This window comes from Podarcis liolepis (assembly GCF_965112155.1).
Source record: "Podarcis liolepis genome assembly, chromosome: 4".
In the NCBI taxonomy this organism is placed as follows: domain Eukaryota; kingdom Metazoa; phylum Chordata; class Lepidosauria; order Squamata; family Lacertidae; genus Podarcis; species Podarcis liolepis.
This window is the reverse complement of record NC_139558.1, coordinates 100,303,305-100,329,056: the sequence shown is the minus strand read 5'-3', so window position 1 is coordinate 100,329,056 and position 25,752 is coordinate 100,303,305. Positions and strand designations below refer to the sequence as shown.

The window sequence follows — 25,752 nt, the reverse complement described above, 5'->3', positions numbered from 1 at the left end:
TCTCGACAGGTGGACCCAGGCTCGCAACCCCTGTGTGTTGGCTGCATCAGTTCGAGCCAGGTGACGAAGTGTGGGTGAAAGACTGGCAGCGAGCCCCCCCCTACAGCCTTGGTGGAGGGGACCATACACTGTGCTACTTTCTACACCTACTGCTGTGGAGGTTGCTGGCATCACCCCGTGGGTCCACCCTACTCAGTAAAGAAAGCCATTTCAAACTGGACAGTTACGCCAGATCCAGAGAACTCCCTTCGGCTGATTATCTCCAGATGCCTGGCAGACGACCGCTCTGCTGATATCACACCGGAAGCTGATATCTCAACGCACAGCTGAAGAATTGGATGGGAGGGGCGCCCGCGGGCAGCGTCCCCAACGTGAAAACCCGTGCCGGGACTAATCCAGGAAGTCCACCAGGACATTTAATATTTCCATAAGGACTTTCTCTTTTCTTTTTTCTGTTATCTGCTCTATGCCCCACAGCCCTGACCCCACTGAGCCATACCGCCCTTATTGGCCTGCTGGCCTCTGCTACGACTGGTTCGTCTTGCCGGTGGTAAGAGATGGCGTGCTCATTGGCTATTGGAAACTGGGGTTTGATGAGATTGCCGTATTGAAACACCCCACTGCCCCGTTGTGGCTCCTCTCCCACACCACTGTCCAGCACGCGTGGATAGTGCTCATACGGGAAGTTGCAGAGACGATCGAAATCTATCGAGTTCTGGACCGCTCTTGCTGTTGTGGGAGGGTAGTCAACTGTTATCTGGGGGGTAGAGCACTGTACCAACCTCATCTGATGGACCAGGTTCTAATCTTAATCCAGGCGTTAGATGGGACGGAACCTATCTTAATGCAAGTGTTGCAAGGGTGGGAGCCTGAACCAGGGGTGCATTGAGATTGCTGAACAAGTGTCAGTAAATTCTGCAGACCACCTCTGACAATCGTGGTGACTCGAGCCTCCCAAAATAAGAATTGCCACCCCAGGATTTCAGCCTCCATATGCCCTGGTCAGTAGGGAGGCAGCTCAAAAGTTCAATCCACCCAACAGGGTTAGTAGGAAAGTTGACCCACATAGTGGGAGCATCAGCTCACCGGTAGGCTCTCACCCTTGAGGAAGTTCACCACAATGTTAAATCTCTCCAATTGTTGGCTGTGTATGCACATACCACCTTATGCTAAACGGCCAGGTTTGATGCTACATAGAATTCCCATTGGTAACATCTTCAACATAGAGAGGAGTTTGTGCGTTAGTTCATTCTCATTGCTGCATGTTTATCCCAGATAATAATGTCAGCATTTCGGCCACAATTGACCACATGGAAACAATGATAGCTGAAAACCCGCTAAAAACTACAGAAGGTGATCCATGGAATTGGTTATATTCTTGGTTGCCCGATGGTGGATGGATGGGGAGAATATTTACCATGCTGGTGGGCCCAATAATGCTTCTATTGCTTCTTTGCTTTTGTATTCCCTGCTTGATGCAATGCTTGCAGAATATGATGGGAAAGATGATGTCCCGCATGATGGGACCTCGCGTGATTGCTGTAATGAGAGAATATAGACCCCTACCCCAGAACGAATCTAAGTAATAGATTGTTCAAAAGAAGAGGAGGGAGTAAAGGGAGATGGGAAAGGTTTCTCTCAATATTCTTTATACCTTGTACTTTGTACCTAAGAAGGATTTTTTAATATTCTCTGTATCTTGGATCTAAGCAACTTTCTGAGCTAATTTGACTTCTGCAAAATGTGGTCAGCTAGCAGCTAGCAGACACTGGCTGTGTGCTAAATCTGTCAGAGGCCATTTCCTGCCTTGCTGGCTAGCAGAAGCTGCTACTGTAAGCAAGAAATAACCAGACCTGCTAAAGCTGCTGTTAGCAATAACCAACCAGACCTGCTAAATTTAACCAGGCCTGCTAAAGAGGCCCCTTTTCCTGTCTTATGCTTACTAATGCAAGAATGAGAAAAGACACGTGTATGAAGGAGAGGGGAGGGAGTGCTTGGTTAGCAGAAAGACAGGAATGTTTAGCAAGCAATAAAATGTGTTTAGCAAGCAATATGGATGTTCCATATAGGGGAATAAGTTGAACATTTGCTAGCCGATTGGGGAAGTCTGGGGAAGGTGTGGGAGGGGGAAGAGTGCTCAGAAAGTATAAGAAAGTCTGCTGAAGTGTCTTGCTTTACAGCCAGTGTATTTTCAGGAGCTATCCAGCTGGTTGTCTCTGTGTACAGATTGTCTCTGTGCACAGATTTCAATAAACTTTTTCTCCAAAGAAGATTTTGCTTTCCTGGTACTTTTGTTCCCTCCAAGGTCCGGGGATGGCGTGGCTGATGGATCCCTAGGTAAATAAGGCTTCAATAAAATCGATAAAAATCCATTAAATAAAACAACTACTCAGAGACAATTCAGAGTGGGAGAACTCTGAAATTTACCTGTGGAAAGAATCTTGCATGTTAGATTTGGACCTTGGCAACCTTTCTTCCATAGTTGATGGCTCAGTACTTCACCATTATTTCCCCTTTGGGACCCCCTGGGGCAAAGATTTGGGGCAACCAACCATTTTACACAAACACACAAAAGGGGTCCTTCTCACTGCCGTTCCCTCAATGGCTCCCAATTTTACAAAAAGAAATTTGAATCAAGTTTCATGTGCAGAGCATAGCTTTGTCACCTCTTGGTTTAAACCTACTTTTTCTTTTCTTTTCTTCTTTTTTTAAACTAACGTAGCCACTGTACATGTACAGGGTTCATGATTCAGCAATCTATTATACCATTTGAAGTGTTGCATCACCTGACTAAATTACCATTTGAATAAAGCCATGATTGGCTTCTCCTACCAGGGACTCAAGGAAGGCGAAGGAGTAGATTTAAGATTTAAGAGACCAAATTCCCAAGGCATAAAACCTTTTCAGTTAGTTTAAAATCCACTTTCCCAGTTCGATGTCCTAAGACATTTCTGATATGTATGCTTTCCTGTTTCTTTTTGCTTAGCAAGCAGGCTTATAGATCTGAAACTTTAAATAGATCAGAACTTCAACATTCAGACAACCCAACAACTCAACTTTCCCACCAAAAGCCAGGAATAAAAGTTTGGTCAAGGCACATTCCACCTAATTATGAATTTTTATGTGCTTTAAACTTTGGCTTGACTTTAGCCTATTTGAAGTCCGATTTGAATAACAGACAAAGTGATGAAAATCCCCAGATAATCACTCAAATGCTTGATATCGCCAGCTCTGCTCCAAAACATCACCGCTTTCACCTCCCACTTCTTAACACTCTATTCCAAACTCTGAAAACCAATCCTTCCATCTTTTTCTACCAAAGAGCAAAGCTTGGCTAATTTTCAGCCCATCACCCCACCCCACCCCACCCCACCATAACTTAAAATTCACTCCCCAATGCTTGCAGACACATCCCTTCTCCTTCGGTGATGCCCAGAATTGAACACACTGTGACGACTTTAAAGATTTGCCACCCCATGTCATTTCTGTAACACCTGCAATCATGTGTGTTGTGTTAGCAATTCACTCCTCCCGTTGCTGGATATGTGGCTAGTATGTCACATGTCTCTGTTTACTTTCTTTTTTTAAAATAAAACGAATATTTATTGAATTTTATAACAAATAAAAATACAGATCTCAATCATCATGTTATTTACCATTGTTTTCCCTCCCCTCCTCTGGACTTCCCTCAACTTCCCCTCTGCTGAGTTATTTAGCTTTATTTGTTGTATCCTGCTTTTCTTATATAAAAGCAATTTCCCAAATCATTTCTCTAAAGTATCTGTTACTGAAATAAAGTTGTGAACGTTTATTCAAACCCTGCCAGTGAATCCAGTCCATTTTGTTGTTTCTGCAAATAGACTGTAAATGGTTCCCAGACTCTTTTGAAGTCCTTTTTGTCCTTCTCTCATAGTTTATCTGTTAGCTTAGCCAACTCTGCAGAGTTCATCAGTTTTTCTGGCCATTGTTCCTTTGATGGTATGTCTTCTGTCTTCCAATATTGTGCAACCAAGATTCTGGCCGCTGTTGTAGCATACATAAATAATATCCATTTTTCCTTTGGCAGCGCTTGGTTTGGGATACTTAACAAAAAGGGTGTTTAAGAAAGTTCATTTTGTTTTTGTTTTTTTAAAATATTTTTATTGCATTTTTTCCAGATACAGATACTAAGTCAGATATACAAAGAAATAACAGAAAAGAAAAAAGAAAAAAGAAGAAGAAATCATCTTTCCAAAACATTTTTCCATAACCAACCGGACTTCCCCACGTCTCCCTCACCATGCGTTCTTTGTAATAAAGATATCAGCAAATTATAACCTTGTTTCGTGCATTTTTTTGTTCTTTCAAAATAATTATATTTTAAGTTTAAAATACTTGTTATCAATTTACTCTAAAAACAAATGTAATATTATTTTAAACATTAATCCCTTCATAAATATAACTTAGTTTCCCATACCATCAAATCTTATTGCTGAAGCTAAGTTTTCCAAATCGTGCGAATTCTTAACATTCATATAACTTATAATTTTTTTGTAAATAATCCTTAAATTTTTTCCAATCCTCCTCCGTTGTTTCTTCTCCCAAATCTCGGATTCTGCCAGTCATTTCGGCCAGTTCCATATAGTCCATCAATTGCGTCTGCCACTCTTCCAGTGTAGGTAAATCTTGTGTCTTCCAGTATTTTGCGATGAGAATTCTTGCTGCTGTAGTTGCGTACATAAAAAAGGTTCTATCATTCTTTGACACCTTCTGGCCGACAATGCCCAGGAGGAAGGCCTCTGGTTTCTTAGGGAAGGTGTACTTAAACACCTTTTTTAACTCATTATAAATCATTTCCCAGAAGGCCTTCACTTTTGGACAGGTCCACCAGAGGTGAAAGAATGTCCCTTCAGCCTCCTTACATTTCCAACATTTATTATCAGACAAATGATATATCTTAGCAAGCTTGACTGGGGTCATGTACCACCTGTATATCATTTTCATAATATTTTTTTCCAAGGCATTACATGCCGTGAATTTCATACCAGTGGTCCATAACCTTTCCCAGTCTTCAAACATAATGTTGTACCCAATGTCCTGAGCCCATTTTATCATGGCTGATTTGACTGTCTCATCCTAGGTGTTCCATTTAAGCAGCAAGTTATACATTCTCGAAAGTACTTTAATCTTTGGTTCTAACAGTTCTGTCTCTAGTTTCGATTTTTCCGCCTGGAATCCTGTTTTTTTGTCCAACTTAAAAACCTCTTGAATTTGAGCATAGTGGAACCAATCTTTCACCTTATTCTTTAATTTTTCATAGCTCTGCAACCTCCAATTGTCTCCAATTTTCTCTATTATTTCCCCATATTTCGGCCAGCCGGCCTCCATATTGGGTTTTTTTCGAGCCTTGGCCTCCACTGGTGATAACCACCTCGGAGTCTTACTTTCTAATAAGTCTTTGTATTTTGTCCAGACCATAAATATTGCTTTTCTGACAATATGGTTTTTAAACATTTTATGAGTCTTTACCTTGTCGTACCACAAATATGCATGCCATCCTAGAGAATTATTAAACCCTTCCAGATCTAGGACATCAGTGTTCTCTAAAAGTAACCAATACTTCATCCAGCAGAAGGCTGCAGCTTCGTAATATAACCTTAAGTCTGGCAGGGCAAACCCCCCTCTTTCTTTTGCATCAGTTAGTATTTTAAATTTTATTCGGGGCTTTTTGCCCTGCCAAACAAACTTGGAGATGTCCTTCTGCCATTTACCAAAACATTCCACTCTGTCCACGATCTGTAGGGTTTGAAACAAAAACAGCATCTTTGGCAATACATTCATCTTTATAGCTGCAATTCGACCCAACAAGGAAAGTTTCAATCTTGACCAAGTTTCTAAATCCTTTTTAACTTCTGACCAACATTTTTCATAATTATCTTTAAATAAATTCAAGTTTTTGGAAGACAAATTAACCCCTAGGTATTTCACATTTTTAACCACATTTAGTTCTGTTTCCTTCTGAAACCCATCTGTTTCTAACGGTGTCAAGTTTTCCCCCAGAACTTTAGTTTTTTGCTTATTCAACTTGAATCCCGCCACCCGACCAAACTCATAAATCAGTTCTAAAACCCTTTTTGTACTGGGTTCTGGCTCCTGTAGTGTTAAAACCAAGTCATCTGCAAAAGCTTTCAGTTTATATTGTTTCACTCCGACCTGTATTCCTTGCACCAACCGGTCCTCTCTAATCATATTCAAAAGCACCTCCAGGACTGAGATAAATAAAAGAGGGGAAAGAGGGCACCCCTGTCGTGTTCCTTTTTCAATTTTAAACTCTTCTGTCACCACATTGTTCACTATCAATTTAGCTTTTTGCTCTGAATAGATTGCTTCTATGCCATTTTCAAACCCCCGTCCCACTCCCATCCCTTCCAAATTTTTCTTCATAAACCTCCAAGAAATGTTGTCAAAGGCCTTCTCCGCATCAATAAAGATTAACACTGCTTTAGTGTTAATATTAGTCTGTAAAAGTTCCAAAATGTCTATAATGTTCCTGGTGTTATCAGACAAATGTCTACCTGGGAGAAAGCCTGCCTGGTCCTTATGAATTACTTCATTTAGCACTTTTTTAAGTCTATTTGCCAAAATATCTGCAAAAATTTTATAATCCACATTTAGGAGTGAGATGGGACGGTAGTTCTTAAGTTGGGTCTTTTCAGTTTCCAGTTTAGGTATCAATGTGATGAAGGCTTCTTTCCACATTTCCGGTGCCCTCCTCCCCTCCATAATCTGGTTACAAACCTCCATTAGTGGTTGTATCAAATAGTCTTTTAATGTCTTATAGTACTTGGAGGTGAGTCCATCTGGGCCTGGAGATTTGCCTAGTTGCATATTCTGAATGGCACCCTTGATTTCCTGTTGTGTTATTCTGTAATTCAAAGTTGTTCTCTTCTCCTGGGATAGTTTTGGTAATCCATTAACCTTTAAAAAATCGTCCATCTCAGTCACTTCCTGAGGCCCTTGCGTATAAAGTTTTTTAAAATATCTCTGGAAACACTTTCTAATTTCTTCTGGTTTCTGGATATTTCTCCCTTCAACCTCCAGATTGGTAACAAAGTTCAATTTTTGTCTCTTTTTCAACTGCCATGCTAGCAGTTTTCCACATTTATTCGCCGATTCGAATGATCTTTGTTTCATTTGTTTAATTTTCCATTCCACTTCTTGGTTTATCAATTTCGCATATTGTGCTTGGTGGAATTTAATTTCTCTTAGGACCTCTTTTGATTTTGGTTTTAATCTCAATTTTTTCTCTCCATCTCTTATCTTCTCTAGTATCTTATCCTTTTTTCCATTCCAGAGTTTTTTCTTGATCGTATTCTGTTGTATCAGAAACCCTCTCATTACTGCTTTACTTGCGTCCCAGATTGTTCTCTTTTCCACCGAAGTGTTCAAGTTAATTTCAAAATAATCTTTTAAAGTTTTTTTGGCCTTCTTCACGATCTCCTGATCTCTTAATAGGGTGTCATTCATTTTCCATCTAAAGGAACCGATTGGAGTAAGTCTCAATTCCACTTTCAAGGCGTTATGGTCGGAGCAAGTCTTTGGGCAGATTTCCACTTTTCTAGTCTTTGGTGCCAGCCCTCTAGTTGTCCATATTTGGTTGATTCTTGTCCATGACAGGTGGGCCTCAGAAAATAATGTTCCTTCTTTACCTAAGGGGTTCTTTGTCCTCCAGATGTCAATCAAGTCCATACTGTCAGTTAGTTCAAAAAAAGTTTTAGGTAGTCTGCCGTCTTTAGTTAAATTTTGATTTTGTGACTTATCCATGTAAGTAGAGACCACCCCATTCATGTCTCCCATCATTATGATGTTGGTATAATCCAGATAGTCCAGCATTATCTCATGCAGCTTCTTGTAAAATTCCGATTTCCCCTCATTTGGTGCATAAATTCCTAATATCAAAAAATTTTCTCCTTGTGTTTGTATTTCAATTGCCAAAATTCTTCCTTGCTCATCTTTAAATAAAAATTTCGGTGACAAGTTCTCCTTTGCATAAATCACCACTCCTCTTTTCTTAACTCTGTCTGATGAAATAAATTCTTGGCCTAATCTTTTGTTGATTAGCACTTTCCTATGGAGTCTTGTCACATGCGTTTCCTGCAAGCAAATAATGTCCAATTGTTCTTTTTTCAAAATATGAAAGATCCTTCTTTTTTCCGGGGAATTCCCACCATTTATATTCCAACTGAGCAGCTGCAGAGACATCCTGGATCAATCTGTTGTTCCTATGATGGGGTGTCCTCCTTTTCTTCTGGACCCGAGGGTGTAAGTGTCGGTACTGTTCCAGGCGGTGGTGGTGGCCAAGATGTTACTGCTCCTTTTTGAAGGTCTTCTCCGTGGTCGTTCAGGAACTTCTGGTTGTCTTCTGTTGTTTTGATTTTAACTTTCTTTCCTTTGAAGTTAAAAGATAGTCCTTGGGGGAACTCCCACCTATAAGGAATTGCGTTACCTCTCAGTAGTCTTGCTAGGTCTGTATATGTAGCTCTGAGGTCCAAAAGTTGTTTTGGTATATCTCTGTAAATTTCTGCTCTTTTGTCTTGAATAACAAGTGATGTCTTAAAATGGAGGCCTAATATTTTGTCTCTCTCCTGCTTGGATCTCAAAATAATCAAACAGTCTCTGGGCCTGTCCCTCCTCACGACTCTTCCCAATCTAAACGCAGTTGTGATTTTAAAGTCTTTGTCTTCTTCTGTACCCCAGAACTTGGAAAATTATGCTGTCAAATAACAAATTAAATCTTCCTGTTCAAGCTCTGGTATAGCTCTTAATCTCAAATTATTTTCCCGATTTCTCAGCTCCACCATAGACAGGTAGGCCTGCTGATCACTGATATGCTTGTGTAGCGGCCTTACCTCCCCTTTTATAGCCTCAACTTTCTGGTTTGCTTGTTCTGCTTTCTGATTGGCTTCCTCAGCCAGTTTCCGATTTTCCACAGTTGCTTCTTTAAGATTCCCAATTACTTGTGTATGTTGTGCAACTTGGTCAGTCAATTTACTGATAGAGGATGTGGCTTGATCAATTTTTGCCGATTGGTCATCCACCTTCTTATTCAAGATTGCAAATTGGTCCAACATTTGTTTTAAGAAGGTTTCAGATCCTCCTGCAGCCATATCCTCTGCTGCTGGCTGCTCAACTTCCTTTTCTTGTACTCCCAAGACAGCTGGGACAGATGATCTACGTGACTGAGAAGCCAAAGTTGTTTGCACAAGTTGGGCTTGTTTTGCTTTCGTTTTTGCAGATCTTGTTTTCGCTTGGCCACTCATTCCACACCTGTCAATGAGTCAAGGTCAAATTGTATGCTGTCCCATGGGAAAGACAGTTCCAAAGTGTAAATAACAAAACCACAGAGAGTCAAAATAAAGTAATGTTCTCAAGCACTTGTAAATCCGAAATCCACTAGGGGGAGTGCTACTGTAATTCACAGAAAAGAAAGAATTTTATCCACCATTAAAGTCCCTGCAAGCTCAGTTTGCCAAAAGTCCTTCAGTCTCTTTTTTTTTTAACGTGCAGAGCTCTTCCCTAGTTGAAACAAAGTTTCACATAAAAGGTGCAAGTAACAATTTCCTTGATAGTATCTTACCGCAACGCTCAAATGCAAAAGTTTCTATTTTAAATACAGTTTCCGCAACGACAGCTCATTTTTCTCCTGGCAGTCCAAGAATTGGTATCTTAATCCTTTATAATCCACAAAAGGAAGGAAAGTCCCATTTAAAGTCCAGTATGTTCAAGAACAGAAATCTTTTTCTTTCCCCTTTTAAAAGCCAGTTCCATCGGCACACGATAGTCCCGATTTTATAATCCCTTTTAAAGCGCTTCCCGCTTGTCAAAGTCTTTGCTTTTGATCTTTAAAGCACAGCCGGAAGACGGACTTCCTGTTTTGCGTCTCCCGTTTTCAGCCGAATTTTAAGTCTTTTAGTCCCGAAAAAATTAATCCTTACTCACGAGTATGTAGTTTGAAGCCTGATGTTTCAAGAAGAAAGGTCAGCGCTCATCAGCAGCAGCCGCGCGGCTTTGCTTCCGCGGAAAGAGCGATGAACTCACAGCACCGCTCCCCCTTCCACGTTCCGGAGCCCCTTACGGGGTTCCTTCTTCGTTTCTGGAGTTGCTTCTGGTGCCCGCCGAGTCCCACGGCCACAGGCTCAATCTGCCCGTGGTTTTTCTTGACGGGTCACCACTGTGCCGCAGCGGACGACCCTTTTCCGCGGAGCCCCTCTTCAGAGACCGAAGAGGACCGCCATTGCTGTTTCGTGCCGCCTCCGGAAGTCAGCTAAGAAAGTTCATTTTGAACATGAACCTGTTTACTTTCCTAGGCTTGGAAAGTGTAAGAACGGAAGTCAGTCTTACCTCTTCCGCTCTGCTGTGCTTTTGCACTGTTCTGTGTCTCCCTGTCTGTTGCTGAAGAAGAGAGAGGACGCCATTATAATCCCTTTGGGGTCGTGTGCAAATGTGATGAGCATCCCCTCAGTTCCTTCATCCATGTCATTTATCAAGACGTTGAGCAACAGGCCCAGGACAGAACCCTGCAGCACCCCTCTTGTCACTTTTCCCCAGGATGAGGAGGAACCATGAAGGAGTCCTCTTTGGGTTCGGTCAGTCAAATCCACCTAAGAGTTACCTCATTCAGCCCACATTTTACCAGCTTCCTCACATAAATCTCACAGAGGACTTTCATCCTGTATATTTATATTGTAAAATCTTCAGATGAACGCAAATAAATTTAAAAAAGAATAAATGAGGATATTAAGCTGGAACATGTGCAAAGGAAGGAGATTCATGTCTTTTATCTAATTTGGAAACCACACGACCCAGTGCTGCCGACTTGAATAAAATATTGATGGGGGGCCAGTTAAGGCCCGCCTTGCACAATCAAACACATGATGCATGCACGCCATTTGAATGGCAATGCCTATAATGGCAACAACTTTTTAAAAAAGTAATATTTTGAACCTGTAGTTCACTTTCCCAGCAGCTCCCCTTGCCCCGGAGACACTTCTAGCATTCCATCTCCTCTACCTGTGGCATTGCTCAGCAGTGGGGAAAGTGACCTCTTCACACCGGATGTCCATTTGGTATGGCCCTTTCCAGGTTTTTTCCTGCCCCTTGTGTTTGTCTTTCATTTGTTCTCCTTTGTGTGTTGCCAGCAGACGCCACAATTCTGTGGGTACTCTAGGTGGCGCAGAAAACACCTAGAAGCTCCCTAGAGGTTGAAGTGCCGATCAAACTTCAGTTTTGCAATCTATAAATTCCAAGCAGCAGTACTGGGGGTGGTTCAGATTCTGGGGCAGTGCTTTTGTCCAGCAGAGGGTGTCACACGGCCAGCCTACTTTCCCTTTAAAGCAAACTTGGGTCTCCAGCTGGTTTTGGACTACGGCTCCCATCATCCCTAGCTAGCAGGACCAATAGGGAGGGATGATGGGAGCTGTAGTCCGGGAGCTGCTGGGGACCCTAGTTTGGGAAAGCCTCTTTTAAAGAAACTTTTGCGTTTTGCCCAGAAAGATGGGACCTGTCCACGTTTGTATTTTCTTGTATTTTGTTTTCCTCATGACCTTTGTGAGTTTATTTTTTTATTTTTTAAGAGAAGGATAAAAGGTTGTGTTTGGGGGGGGAAACACACCCAAAACTGGGGGGGTGGCATCCTCAAATATTTTATTGGGGGATGGGTCAAAGACCCCCAGGCCTTTAAGGGTTGTAGCCTATTCCCTACACCCAAAGGCCTCAGGATGGTTACAACATAAAAACACCACATAAAAACACAAAACATCACATGTTAAAAGGGCATTAGATGTCTTTTTTTAAATTATTAATGTTCTTATGTTACATCGGTAAACATGATCATGTTACATCACAAGGCTTATTTTACTATAATTTTCAACATGTATACAAAGTTTACATGCTAAAAGAAAACAAGGACAAAAAATTATTCCAAAATCATATATGTACCAACACTTTGGACTTCCTGTCTATCCCTTTCTATATTCCTTTTTCACAAATGAATGTATTCTTATTATTGTATATTTCTTTACATTTTTTCTAATACATTCCTATATCAATATGTACCCTTGGTCTTATTTCTCAACTCAGTCTCTTTCCAATATCAATTGAATGCTAGCATAGATAGCGAAACTTTACTGTATTTTTGAACATATATCTATTCCATTTTAAAATATTTTTTTGTTTTGAAGTGCCTCTCAGGCTATTTGTCAACTGCACCATTTCAGCAAATTCTTGTAGCTTGTTATGCCAGTCCGTTATTGTCGAGACGACTTCTTCCTTCCACCCCTTTCCCACCTAAGTCCGAGCTGTGGCCGTTGCATATAAAAATACTTCTCTAAAGGCATTCGGGATGTCCCTGCCAACAATACTTAACAGAAATCCCTCTGGTCTTTTTAGAAAGGTTATTCAAACATTTTTTTGACTCATCATAAATTAAGGCCCATAATACTTTGATATTCATACAAGTCAATTAGCCAAAGCCTGGAATCCAAAACTGTTTAATGTTTTTTCCCCCTTTTGTATGGATTATTTGATGGGAAGTAAGATTCCGGCTGCTACTGAAGCTCTTTCAACATTCCACACACTGATAAGGTTTCTCCTGTGTGAATTCTTCGATGGGTAGTGAGATGGGAGCTCTGACGGAAGCTCTTTCCACATTCCACACACTGATAGGGTTTTGCCCCTGTATGAATTCTTTTATGGGAAGTGAGAGAGGAGCTATCAGTGAAGCTCTTTCCACATTCCACACACTGATAGGGTTTCAACCCTGTATGAATTTTTTGATGGGAAGTGAGAGAGAAGGTCTGACTGAAGCTCTTTCCACATTCCACACACTGATAGGGCTTCTCCCCTGTATGAATTCTTTGATGGGAAGTGAGATGGGAGCTCTGACGGAAGCTCTTTCCACATTCCACACACTGATAGGGTTTTGCCCCTGTATGAATTCTTTGATGGGAAGTGAGAGAGGAGCTATCAGTGAAGCTCTTTCCACATTCCACACACTGATAGGGTTTCTCCCCTGTATGAATTCTTTGATGGGAAGTGAGAGAGGAGCTCTGAATGAAGCTCTTTCCACATTCTACACACTGATAGGGCTTCTCCCCTGTATGAATTCTTTGATGGAAAGTGAGATTGCGGCTGTTTCTGAAGCTCTTTCCACATTCCACACACTGATAGGGTTTTGCCCCTATATGAATTCTTTGATGGGAAGTGAGAAAGGAGCTATCAGTGAAGCTCTTTCCACATTCCACACACTGATAGGGTTTTCCCACTGTATGAATTCTTTGATGGGAACTGAGATGGGAGCTCTGACTGAAGCTCTTTCCACATTCCACACACTGATAGGGTTTGGTCACTGTATGAATTCTTTGATGGGACGTGAGATGGTGGCTGTGACTGAAGCTCTTTCCACATTCCACACACTGATAAGGTTTCTCCCCTGTATGAATTCTTTTATGGGAAGTGAGAGCGGAGCTCTGATTGAAGCTCTTTCCACATTCCACACACTGATAGGGTTTCTCCCCTGTATGAATTCTTTGATGGGAAGTGAGATTGTGGCTGTGACTGAAGCTCTTTCCACATTTCATGCACTGATAAGGTTTCTCCCCCGTATGAATCCTTTGATGGGAGGTGAGAGAGGAGCTATCAGTGAAGCTCTTTCCACATTCCACGCATTGATAGGGTTTCTCCCCTGTATGAATTCTTTGATGGGAAGTGAGATGGGAGCTCTGACTGAAGCTCTTTCCACATACCACACACTGATAGGGTTTCTCCCCTGTATGAATCCTTTGATGGGAGGTGAGGGAGGAGCTTTCAGTGAAGCTCCTTCCACATTCCACACACTGATAAGGTTTCTCCCTTGTATGAATTCTTTGATGGGAAGTGAGACTGTGGCTGTGACAGAAGCTCTTTCCACATTCCACACACTGATAAGGTTTCTCCCCTGTATGAATCCTTTGATGATAAGTGAGAGAGGAGCTATCAGTGAAGCTCTTTCCACATTCCACACACTGATAGGGTTTCTCCCCTATATGAATTCTTTGATGGGAAGCAAGATTCTTGCTGTGACTGAAGCTTTTTCCACATTCCATGCACTGATAGAGTTTATTTCCAGTAAGGTTTTGTTGATGGTAAGTGTAATGGGAGCTCTCACTGCAGCTTTCTCCACACTCCAAATTTTTACGTGGGTTCTCCTCTCTGGGGATTTTTTCACAGTCACCTTTGTTCTCGATTTCCGATTCATCAGAATCTGCAATGGAGACAAAAAGGGATTAGAGCCTCCGGAATAAATGGAGAAGAACTGAAGGGTGTTGTGTCATATGACAAAGACACATGAGAGCAGAAGCAGGAAACAGGCTGGGAGGTGTTGGGAATGCACAATCATTTGGGTCTACTAAAGTCATTCAGGCCTAACTGCTAACTGTTGAGTCACTCTGACATGTGACTTGGCAGCCATTTTCTCTCTGTGTTCTCTGTAAGATTTCATTCAGAGTCAGTCCGCCTCAGTTGTGAGCAGAGTCAGTATGTAATCTTAGTCAAACTGTTTGGAACCATGTTTTTATGAAGAAGTTTATTTTAACTCAGTAAAGCTCTTATTCTTTCACTTAAAAACTCAGCATTATTAATTTACACTGCACTTCAAATTGGGTATGTGTTCATTACCTGTGTTGTTTGTCATTAACCAACATATTTATTATTGGATTCTGATGAATTGTTGAATGTTGCTTTCTTTGATACACAGTAGTGATCAAAATCCCCTTCATAGATCACTGCCTTGCCGTGGTGAAGGGACTTGAATAACTCAGAGAAGCTATGCAAAGAAATAGAGGAAAACAATAGAATGGGAAAAAGCAGAGATCTGTTCAAGAAAATGAGATAATGAAAGATACAAGAAATTGAATGCAGATTTCCAAAGAATAGCAAGGAGAGACAAGAAGGCCTTCTTAAACGAGCAATGCAAAGAAATAGAGGAAAGCAACAGAATGGGAAGAACCAGAGATCTGTTCAAGAAAATCGGAAATATGAAAGGAACATTTCGTACAAAGATTACCATAATAAAGGACAAAAGTGGTAAAGACCTAACTGAAGCAGAAGACATCAAGAAGAGGTGGCAAGAATACACAGAGGAATTATACCAGAAAGATATGGATGTCTCGTACACCCCAGGTAGTGTGGTTGCTGACCTTGAGCCAGACATCCTGGAGAGTGAAGTCAAATGGGCCTTAGAAAGCACTGCAAATAACAAGGCCAGTGGAAGTGATGGTATTCCAGCTGAACTGTTTAAAATTTTAAAAGATGATGCTGTTAAGGTGCTACACTCAATATGCCAGCAAGTTTGGAAAACTCAGCAGTGGCCAGAGGATTGGAGAAGATCAGTCTACATCCCAATCCCAAAGAAAGGCAGTGCCAAAGAATGCTCCAACTACCGCACAACTGCACTCATTTCACATGCTAGCAAGGTTATGCTTAAAATTCTACAAGGAAGGCTCAAGCAGTATGTGGACCGAGAACTCCCAGAAGTGCAAGCTGGATTTAGAAGAGGCAGAGGAACCAGAGACCAAATTGCAAACATGCGCTGGATTATGGAGAAAGCTAGAGAGTTCCAGAAAGACATCTACTTCTGCTTCATTGACTATGCAAAAGCCTTTGACTGTGTTGACCACAGCAAACTATGGCAAGCTCTTAAAGAAATGGGAGTGCCTGATCACCTCATCTGTCTCCTGAGAAATCTCTATGTGGGACAAGAAGCTACAGTTAGAACTGGATATGGAACAACTGATTGGTTCCAAATTGGGAAAGGAGTACGGCAAGGCTGTATACTGTCTCCCTGCTTATTTAACTTATATGCAGAATTCATCATGCAAAAGGCTGGGCTGGATGAATCCCAAGCCAAAATTAAGATTGCCGGAAGAAATATCAGATATGCAGATGACACAACCTTGAGGGCAGAAAGTGAGGAGGAATTAAAGAACCTTTTAATGAGGGTGAAAGAGGAGAGTGCAAAATATGGTCTGAAGCTCAACATCAAAAAAGGAAGATCATGGCCACTGGGCCCATCACCTCCTGGCAAATAGAAGGGGAAGAAATGGAGGCAGTGAGATTTTATTTCCTTGGGCTCCATGATCACTGCAGATGGTGACAGCAGTCACAAAATTTAAAGACACCTGCTTTTTGAGAGAAAAGCAATGACCAACTTAGATAGTATCTTTAAAAGCAGAGACATCACCTTGCCAACAAAGGTCCATATAGTTAAAGCTCTGGTTTTCCCAGTAGTGATGTATGGAAGTGAGAGCTGGACCATAAAGAAGGCTTATCACCGAAGAATGGATGCTTTTGAATTATGTTGCTGGAGGAGACTCTTGAGAGTCCCATGGACTGCAAGAAGATCAAACTTATCCAATCTTAAGGAAATCAGCCCTGAGTGCTCACTGGAAGGACAGACCCTGAAGCTGAGGCTCCAATACTTTGGCCACCTCATGAGAAGAGAAGACTCCCTGGAAAAGACCCTGATGTTGGGAAAGATGGAGGGCACAAGGAGAAGGGGATGACAGAGGACGAGATGGTTGGACAGTGTTCTCGAAGCTACGAGCATGAGTTTGACCAAACTGCGGGAGACAGTGGAAGACAGAAGTGCCTGGCGTGCTCTGGTCCCTGGGATCACGAAGAGTCAGACACGACTAAGCGATTAAACAACAACAAAAGTGGCCAAAACTGTGGAAGCCTTTTGGGAAAAAAGTGTATTTCAGAGGTTTGATGGCTCATAACCCCACTTCTTTTAGAGTAATATTATAAAGTTATTTATCAGTGGGAAGATAATTTAATCAAGAATGCAATCCAAGAAAGTTTGTTCAATTATTCTATCAAACATTATCGCCAAATAAGCAGAAAAAGGAAGCACAACATGCTTAGGTTGACTTTTGTCAGTGTGTTACGTGATTGCTAACAAGTTGGTTGGTTGATTGCTACCAAGTTGGTTGGTTTAAAACGGCATTTCCGTGCGCTGCTCTGGTTCGCCAGAAGAGGATTGGTCATGCTGACCACATGACCTGGAAGCTGTACGCCGGCTCCCTTGGCCAATAAAGCGAGATGAGTGCCACAACCCAAGAGTCGTTCGCCACTGGACTTAGCAGGCAGGGGTCCCTTTAACTTTAAACGCCCCCCAAATACATAAATGAAATGCTTGAGCCCAAACTGAAGCGTTCCGCAGGTGATCTTTTCCCAGATACTGAAGCATATTTATTTATTTATTTCAACAGGATTCAGCTCCATGTCCTGTTGCTGCTGTGTGCAAACGCTCCTTTCAAGATGATCCCATTGCACTCCCGGAATGGTCTGGGAATAGCCCAAACGTTAATCCAATCGGAAATCTATGCAGCTGATGAAAGAAACTTGTTAATCAGAGGCAACCCAGCAATAAAGCCCAATCAACAGAGGCAATAATTCAGTCTTGGTTTGACATTCTTACAGCTGCAGAACTAAAAACTTGGTTCACTTCATGGGAAGGCATTGTAAGGCCGTAATGAAAGCTAAAGGTTACCAAAGGTTTCACGTTTTTTTCTTTATGATTGCTGTTCTAATAAATACTCCTTCATAAAAGTCATTGCATTACATTCTGATTCCCTCGGCAATCTTCGCAGAGCTCTGGCCCAATGGTTGCCAGTGGCTTGAATTAATTAATTTTATAATGAATGATTTTAGAGTGTTGTTTATGCTGTACTTTTGTACTGTTTTATTGTTGTTAGCCGCCCTGAGCCCGGCTTCGGCTGGGGAGGGCGGGATATAAATAAAATTTATAATTATTATTTATTCTTCTTCTTCATTATCTTTCCATTGCTATATAATTTTATGGTATTACTCCACACAAAAGTGGTGTTAGGAGCCATCAAACCTCAGAAATACACTTTTCACAAAAGGTTTCCACAATTTTGGCCATTTTAAGTTAACGTTCTTTTTATATGGGATCAGAATATTATTATTTATGTTTCATGTTCATATATGTGTTGGAAGCCGCCCAGAGTGGCTGGGGCAACCCAGCCAGATGGGAGGTAGAAATAAAAATTATTATTATTATTATTATTATTATTATTATTATTACTACTACAGTGGTACCTCGATTTAAGAACTGTCCTGTTCCGGAAAAGATTAAGTTTGTAAACCGAGGTACCACTGTATCATCATCATCATCATCATCACCACCACCACTGCTACTTTTCCTGAGATTCAATAAGTCTAGCTCTTCTCTGGGATGAATTTTGTTTGGCCCAGTCATGGCATCCCCTCCATCTCCAATGTCAGTCGTCTCTTTGGTCAACCCAAGACTGACAGGAGCAAAAGCAAAAACCTGAAGCTACTTAGCTTTCCTAACAATTCTGAAGCTGACATTGAAGATGGCCTGGGAAGTTCAGACCAGCCCAATCCTGGTAGAAAAAGGAATAATTTGAGGAAGATTGTTCAAAGAAAAAACTGTAATTTACTCTTTATTGTGGGGGTGTTAGGTTCCCAGGTGTTATAGGGGGCGCTGTTGAGCTCTGTAAAAATATATGAGGTTGGTCCCATAGAGGTATTTTTTGAATTTCCAGGCAGATATGACGATCTCACATGGAGCCTTACCAAGAGAGGCCACGATCCCACGATTCTCCTCCATGACGTCCTTATGCAGAGCTCTCTGGTCAGGATCCAGCAACGCCCACTCCTCATCCGTGAAACGAACAGCGACATCTTCAAAGCACACTGGACCCTAAAAGAAAAAGGGAAATGTCCTCCTGAGACAGCAGAAATATGATCTGTTACACAATGCTCTGTTGTTTCCTTCCTGTTAATTGCGGTTTTGTTTCAATAGGATTGCTTTGCTGCACATTTTAATTCATAGAATCCTAGAGTTGGAAGAGACCACAAGGGCCATCGAGTCCAACCCCCTGCCAAGCAGGAAACACCATCAGAGCACTCCTGACATATGGTTGTCAAGCCTCTGCTTAAAGACCTGCAAAGGAGACTCCACCACACTCCTTGGCAGCAAATTCCACTGTCAAACAGCTCTTACTGTCAGGAAGTTCTTCCTAATGTTTAGGTGGAATCTTCTTTCTTGTAGTTTGGATCCATTGCTCCGTGTCTGCTTCTCTGGAGCAGCAGAAAACAACCTTTCTCCCTCCTCTATGTGACATCCTTTTATATATTTGAACATAGCTATCATATCACCCCTTAACCTCCTCTTCTCCAGGCTAAACATGCCCAGCTCCCTTAGCCGTTCCTCATAAGGCATCGTTTCCAGGCCTTTGACCATTTTGGTTGCCCTCCTCTGGACACGTTCCAGTTTGTCAGTGTCCTTCTTGAATTGTGGTGCCCAGAACTGGACACAGTACTCCAGGTGAGGTCTGACCAGAGCAGAATACAGTGGCACTATTACTTCCCTTGATCTAGATGCTATACTCCTATTGATGCAGCCCGGAATTGCATTGGGTAATTATGGGTGCTTATTTTATTCTGCATTTTAATTATGGGTATTTGTCTTTGTGGGCGGCTTCCAACAAAACACTAAAATACAATAATCTATTAAACATTAAAAGCTTCCCTAAACAGGGCTGCCTTTAGATGTCTTCTAAAAGTTTGGTAGTTATTTTTCTCTTTGACATCTGGTGGGAGGTCGTTCCACAGGGCGGGTGCCACTACCGACAAGGCCCTCTGCCTGGTTCCCTATAACTTGGCTTCTGCAGCAAGGGAACCGCCAGAAGGCCCTCAGCACTGGATCTCAGTGTCTGGGAAGAACGATGGAGGTGGAGACGCTCCTTCAGGTATACTGGACCGAGGCCGTTTAGGGCTTTCAAGGTCAGCAGAAACACTTTGAATTGTGCTCAGAAACGTACTGGGAGCCAGTGTAGGTCTTTCAAGACCGGTGTTATATCATCTTGACGGTCACTCCCAGTCACCAGTCTAGCTACCGCATTTTGGATTAATTGTAGTTTCCGGGTCACCTTCAAAAGTAGCCCCACATAGAGCGCATTGCAGTAGTCCAAGAGAGAGATAACCAGAGCATGCACCACTCTGGTGAGACAGTCTGCGAGCAGGTAGGGTCTCAGCCTGCATAACAGATGGAGCTGATAAACAGCTGCCCTGGACACACAATTGACTTGTGCCTCCATGGAGGCACAAGTCCAGAATGACTCCCAGGCTGCGCACCTAGAAGGTTGTGTTTCCTGAGAATGCTCAGGGGACTGACTCTATCCCAGCACCTACTTCTGTCCTATTATCATAGTACCATCGAGAGTGTCTTAACCTATAGTATATTATCGTGGTATGGGAGCAGCTCTGAAACGGATAAAAAAGCTTTACAGAGAACAATTAAAATTGCCCAGAATGTTATTGGGCTCCGACTACCAACCCTGGATGAGATCTTCACGTCTCGCATCTTGAAGAAGTCACATAATATTCTGAGAGATTCCACCCACCCTGCTCACAATTTCTTTGAACTATTGCCTTTGGGCAGAAGATATAGGACAATGAAAACACGAACCACACGCCTTCTGAATAGTTTCTATCCAAGAGCTCTGACTGCACTAAATAATGATCTCAGGGCCAGTTGCAAGGTTTAGTAAGCGGGGAGTAGAAGGAATGAGATAGGTTTTAGGTTATGTTATGCCTTTAATAGGTCATGCTATATTCTGGATTATGTTATGTTTTATAGATTATGTCTAAATAGGATGAGAGTGTCGGAGATACGTGCAAATGTATATGTGAACCCGGTCTTTGGGTGGGTGTTTGATTTTCGTTGTTGTGTATACTGTGTATATACAGACAATGACAATAAATTTATCTAATCTAATCTAATTCAGGGGCACAGTTACCCCATTCAGGACCAGGGAGTCCCCCACACCTGCCCACCTCCTGTCCCCCCAAAACAGTACTTCTGTCTTGTCAGGATTCAATCTCAATCTGTTAGCCGCCATCCATCCTCCAACCGCCTCCAGACACTCACACAGGACCTTCACCTCCTTCACTGGTTTGAAAGAGAGGTACAGCTGGGTATCATCCGCATACTGATGAGCACCCAGCCCAAACCCCCTGATGATCTCTCCCGGCAGCTGCATGTAGATGTTGAAAAGCATGGGGGAGAGGACAGAACCCTGAGGCACCCCACAAGTGAGAGCCCAGGGGTCTGAACACTCATCCCCCCCCCACTTTCTGAACCCGGCCCAGGAGGAAGGAGCGGAACCACTGTATGACAGTGCCCCCAGCTCCCAGCCCCTCAAGACGGTCCAGAAGTATGTTATGGTTGTTCAGCAACCACTCGCTCGATCACCTTGCCCAAGAATGGAAGATTTGAGACTAGGCGATAGGTAGCCACATTGGCAGCATCTAAAGATGGTTCTTTAATAAGCTGTTTGATAACCCCCTCTTTCAGCGGGTCTGGGAAGGCTCCCACACAGAGAAGCATTCACGAACCCGCGAAGCCCATCGCCCAGCCCTTCCCGGCTAGCTTTTATAAGCCAGGATGGGCAAGGATCAAGGAGACAGGTGGTTGGTTTCACTCGTCCAAGCAGCCTGTCCACATCCTCGGAGGTAACAGATTGGAATTGATCCCACGCAACTTGACTAGACAGGACACTAGCACTCTCCCGCCCCGGCCCTGCTCCATGGTGGAGTCTACCTCTTCCTGAATCTGAGCGACTTTGTCTGCCAAAAACTTTGCAAAATCATTGCAGGAGATCATGTGGCCCATACTGGGCCCCGTTGTAGCAGGTGGTTCCGTTAAATTGCAAACCACCTGAAAAAGTCTCCTGCTGTTTTCTGCAGATGCAGAAAGTCTTCTTCGCTGTCGCTACCACCACTTAGTAGGCTCGACACTGAACCCTAACCCGTGTCCGGTCAGCTTCAGAATGAGTTATCCGCCACCGGCGCTCTAGCCATCTCAGCGATTGTTTCATTGCCCTCAGATCCATGGAAAACCACGGGGCTGAGTGGGCTCCATGCAATCAAAGAAGGCCCATCTGCTTCATCCAACTAAGTCTCTGTTACACATGCCAGATCAAGTCCTTCATCCATGATCAAGTCATGGATGGCAGTGGTTTTATGAATCATTGACCTGGCATTGAACAGCAGCACCTTCAGGTCATGTGGGTATCCCTTGCTGATTCTAGTATCCGTCCAGTCAGGACCAGACCCAGAGACAGGGATAGTCCTCAAACAACGACTAAAACAGCCTCCTCTGTAATGACATGGTCTGGTCTTGACGTACCTCCTCCTCCTACCCGTGATCACTGAGATCAGTTGTCCCAGTGCATCCCCCCCCCCCTTGGAACATGCCCCAGCTATTTTGTGGGCTGGGACCCACTACCTGGCAGCCCTGACCCCTCCCCTTAAGAAATAAAACCCTTATATACAATTTTCCAAGTCATTCTGCCTATGCAAGCATTCCAGTTTGCCTGATGGAAGGGTCCACTTTCTCCTCTCCTCCTGAGCTGTTCTGGGGAGTTCCCTCCTAATGCCCTAGAGGCAAAATCCAGGTGTTCATGGGGGCATGGAGAGGGGGAGGAATGGGGGACAAGTCCCATTTTGCAGCCAATGGGGCTGGTTAGGTGAATCCAGGCCACTATTTGTTCTCATTTGTCCACTGCTTAGAAACCGATTTTAGCATTCAGTGATCAATCTGGAAATAAAATAAGCCTATTTTGGATGTCCAATTGTCTTGGATGATTTAGCAGAGATTCCTGCATTGCAGGGGGTCTCCTGGCTCTGAGAGACAAGCAGGGAGGGTGGCTTCTGGCAAAAGGAGAGGGAGCCACCGGTGGCTCTTCCTTATCCTGACTCACCTCTGCCTCCCGACCTTCCTCTTCCACTCGCCTCCTTCCTCTTCTGCCTCTGATTCTGCACTGCATTCTGCCACAGAGTCTCCCAGCTCACTAAGCTCTGTTTCCCCTTCAGCTTCTGACACCTCCTCTTCCCAGGCTTCTCCCTCTTGCCCCTCTGACCACTCATCCTTCCTCCACCTCCACTCCTTCGGCTCTGAGCCGTCTTCCCTTCCTGGTTCCCCGGCTGCTTCCTCCCACCATTCCTCTGTGCTCAACCAGTCCATGAGATTGCTCCATCCCTCAGCCTCTGTCCCCACAAGGCAGCTTCCCCTGACCTGATCTGGTTCCACAGCCGCTGCTTCACTTCTGCCCCCATGAAAAGACGGATCAGGAAGTCTTGCCGGCATCATTCTGTCACCTGCAAGAGAAAAACGGTGATCAGGACGCCTGGAGTGCCTGCTTCTCTCACAGGTGAAACAGGGCATCTCTTACTACAGATGGGCCTTTGAGAAAGCCTTACCTACTGAGATCATTTGGACGTTTGTGCCCATTTCATATGTTTGTGGTGCAGAAATACATCGCCCCTCCTCTGGACCCTTGTTCCCAACTGTCTCCCCACAAAACAAGATAACAACTCACAGATGAGTTGGAAAACCAACAGAATGAGACCAAATGGGGAAAAACCACCTTCCTCCTTACCCAGTGGCCTCTCTCTGGTGTCCAACGGAGGCCTCTCTGCCTCACAGGAATCCAGGTCCATTTCTGCAAAGAGATCCTTTCCCTGAAAAAGAAACAAGGATTCAAAACAGAGAATGGTATCTGAAGAAGTGTGCATGCACACGAAAGCTCATACCAAGAACTAACTTAGTTGGTCTTTAAGGTGCTACTGGAAGGAATTTTTTTATTTTGACTATGGCAGACCAACACGGCTACCTATCTGTAAGAGAATGGTGAGAAATACTAGAAAGAGAATGACAAAGACTTGAAGGGTGTGAGATCTCATTCCATAAATGCTTTCCAAGAAAACAGATGGGACAGCAGCAGACCATTATGGGATGTTCTCTGTCCTGTTTGGAGCCCCTTGGGAGTATCCAGAGGGAAGTCTCTCTCACCTGCTTTCTCTCCTCTGCCTGACTCAGGAGGAAACCTTCGGCCAGGGCCACCGCCTGGGAACTGGTCTCTGCTCCGCATTCCCTCACCCAGCTCTCCATCTCTGGGGGAAGGACAGCCAGGAACTGCTCCAAGATCACCAGGTCCTGCATCTCAGCTTTCGTGTGCCTTTCTGGCTTCAGCCACTGATGGTCAAGGTGGTAGAGTCGGCTGCAAACCTCTCGGGGTCCTTTGGCCTCCTGGCAGCAGAACTGCCTCAACTGCTGGCTCTGCACCTCTGAATGGATGGATTCCTCCTCACCCAGGATCTTCTGCACTGGGTTTTCCCAAAATCCCCCACTGCTCCCAGTTTGGCAGACATGGCCTCTTCCTGCTTCGGGGCCAGCTGAGTCTCGCTCATCCATCTGTGCTCTCAGGAAGCCTCTGAGAGATCGGAAGGAACCCTTTGGTCTTCTGCCAAGTTCTGCCCTTCTAAATGAGAAGCTCTAGCAAATCCTACAAAGCAAATACATTGTTCTGTTACAGAATTTGTAGGCCGGGGGGGGGGCGAGGTAGGATGGTTCCCTGAGCAAGCATGGATGAGTCTTGCTGGAAACCAGGGCAGGATTGCACAGCATCCCAGACTGTGAGCTATCTTTTTGAAAAGAAAGAGCAGGAAGAGGAGAAGAAATAAGTCTCTCGCCTTCCAGCAATGCAAAATGTGGAGGCAACTGAAGGGATTTCTGGGATGTTAATCAACCTGGTTTCTGCTGCCTTCCAGTCAATGCATGAAGTCAGAACCAACAGACAAGAGACTCGTTTGTATCTTGTGAAAAACGGATGCTTGGCTCTAGTGGGGGTCCACACCCGGGGGTCCTCAGGAGTTGCTCCCCCCTCACTCCCCTGCTTCTGTCTCCTTTTCTTGCACTTGGACTCTCTGCCGCTCTCCAGACAGACTCCTGGGGTGGGGTCCCTTTTTCTTTGCTCTGAGGGCCAGGTATGTATCTGGTCAACCCCCTGAGGGCCAAGTGAGCAGGCCCATCTCCCTTGATATTTAGGTGGGTAATTTATTATTATTATTATTATTATTATTATTATTATTATTATTATTCTGCAAGATAGCTTAACACACACACAGCCATTCATGCCAAGGTCCCAGGAGGCTCAGTGAGTAGCAGCGCCCATTTCCGGCTGCTTTGCCAGCAACAATCCCTTTGGGACAGAGAGGATGTGGTCCTGGGATGCCCTGCTCTGTGTGCGAGGGGATTGCTGCAGTGGCCTCCGTGGGGAGCTGCCCTGGGAGACGACTGGGGAAACTGGTCTGCAATGCAGCAGCCAGACTATGGGCTGGGATCCCTCTCTTTATACCTGGGCTTTCTCCCCCACCTTTCCTTCCTTCCTCCACGTGGAATTTTCTTTGGGGCGGGGGCTAGTCCACCACCTCCTCCAAACCATTTGCACATGTTTCCTCTGTTCTGCAATGAGGCTGAGCGATGTCACACAGAGTTAAAGTCCCAGGGACTCCTTTGTTTAAAGAAGGGAGATATTGTCTGAAGGGGGGGGCGGAGGGCCAAGTGAGTTTGGGATCCTGTGATCTCCAGGAAGGAGAGCGTGGCAGACCTGGCCCCTCCCGGATCAGGCCCCCCAGGCATCCTCCCCTGCTGCAGCCCTGCAGCCCTCTCCCCCCCCCGTCTCCCCACTGCACCCTCTGGGGGGGGGGAGAGAGAGGAGACTCACCAGATCCCAGGAGGGGACAGCGAGGCAGCCCTTGCAGGAGAGACCCCAAAGCAAGGAAAGGACTGGGGAGGGAGGGGCCTTGGCTCTGGAGGACCTGGCCCCCTCTTGCTTCCTG

At 43.9% G+C, this 25,752-nt stretch overlaps 2 protein-coding genes and 2 long non-coding RNA genes across 5 annotated transcripts in view; 2 read left to right on the top strand and 2 right to left on the bottom strand.

The window, feature by feature from the left end:
* The window catches only part of LOC310705476, a 23,374-nt gene extending 5,537 nt beyond the window's left edge, over nt 1-17,837 (top strand). The window contains exon 2 of the long non-coding RNA XR_014525323.1: nt 17,286-17,837. This is a non-coding gene — a long non-coding RNA (uncharacterized lncRNA). The remainder of the gene's footprint in view (nt 1-17,285) is intronic.
* LOC310705413 lies at nt 2,359-13,566 on the top strand. Its single transcript, XR_014525252.1, has 3 exons — nt 2,359-4,095; nt 10,300-12,621; nt 13,460-13,566. It is a non-coding gene; the product is annotated as an uncharacterized lncRNA (long non-coding RNA).
* Nucleotides 11,337-25,752, bottom strand: part of LOC310705088 (uncharacterized protein) — a 38,044-nt gene continuing 23,628 nt past the window's right edge. For both annotated transcript variants that reach the window (XM_083499499.1, XM_083499500.1), the window contains one exon: nt 11,337-11,582. The gene's annotated coding sequence lies outside the window, so the exon portion shown is untranslated. The remainder of the gene's footprint in view (nt 11,583-25,752) is intronic.
* On the bottom strand, nt 11,666-25,752 carry LOC310705096 (uncharacterized protein). The gene is made up of 6 exons (XM_083499516.1): nt 25,638-25,752; nt 23,924-24,416; nt 23,511-23,592; nt 23,147-23,229; nt 18,640-18,766; nt 11,666-14,278 (listed from the first exon to the last, which is right to left on the bottom strand). Exons 2-6 carry the CDS (start codon nt 24,323-24,325, stop codon nt 12,585-12,587), a joined length of 2,388 nt encoding a protein of 795 aa, XP_083355642.1. The 5' UTR covers nt 24,326-24,416; nt 25,638-25,752; the 3' UTR covers nt 11,666-12,584.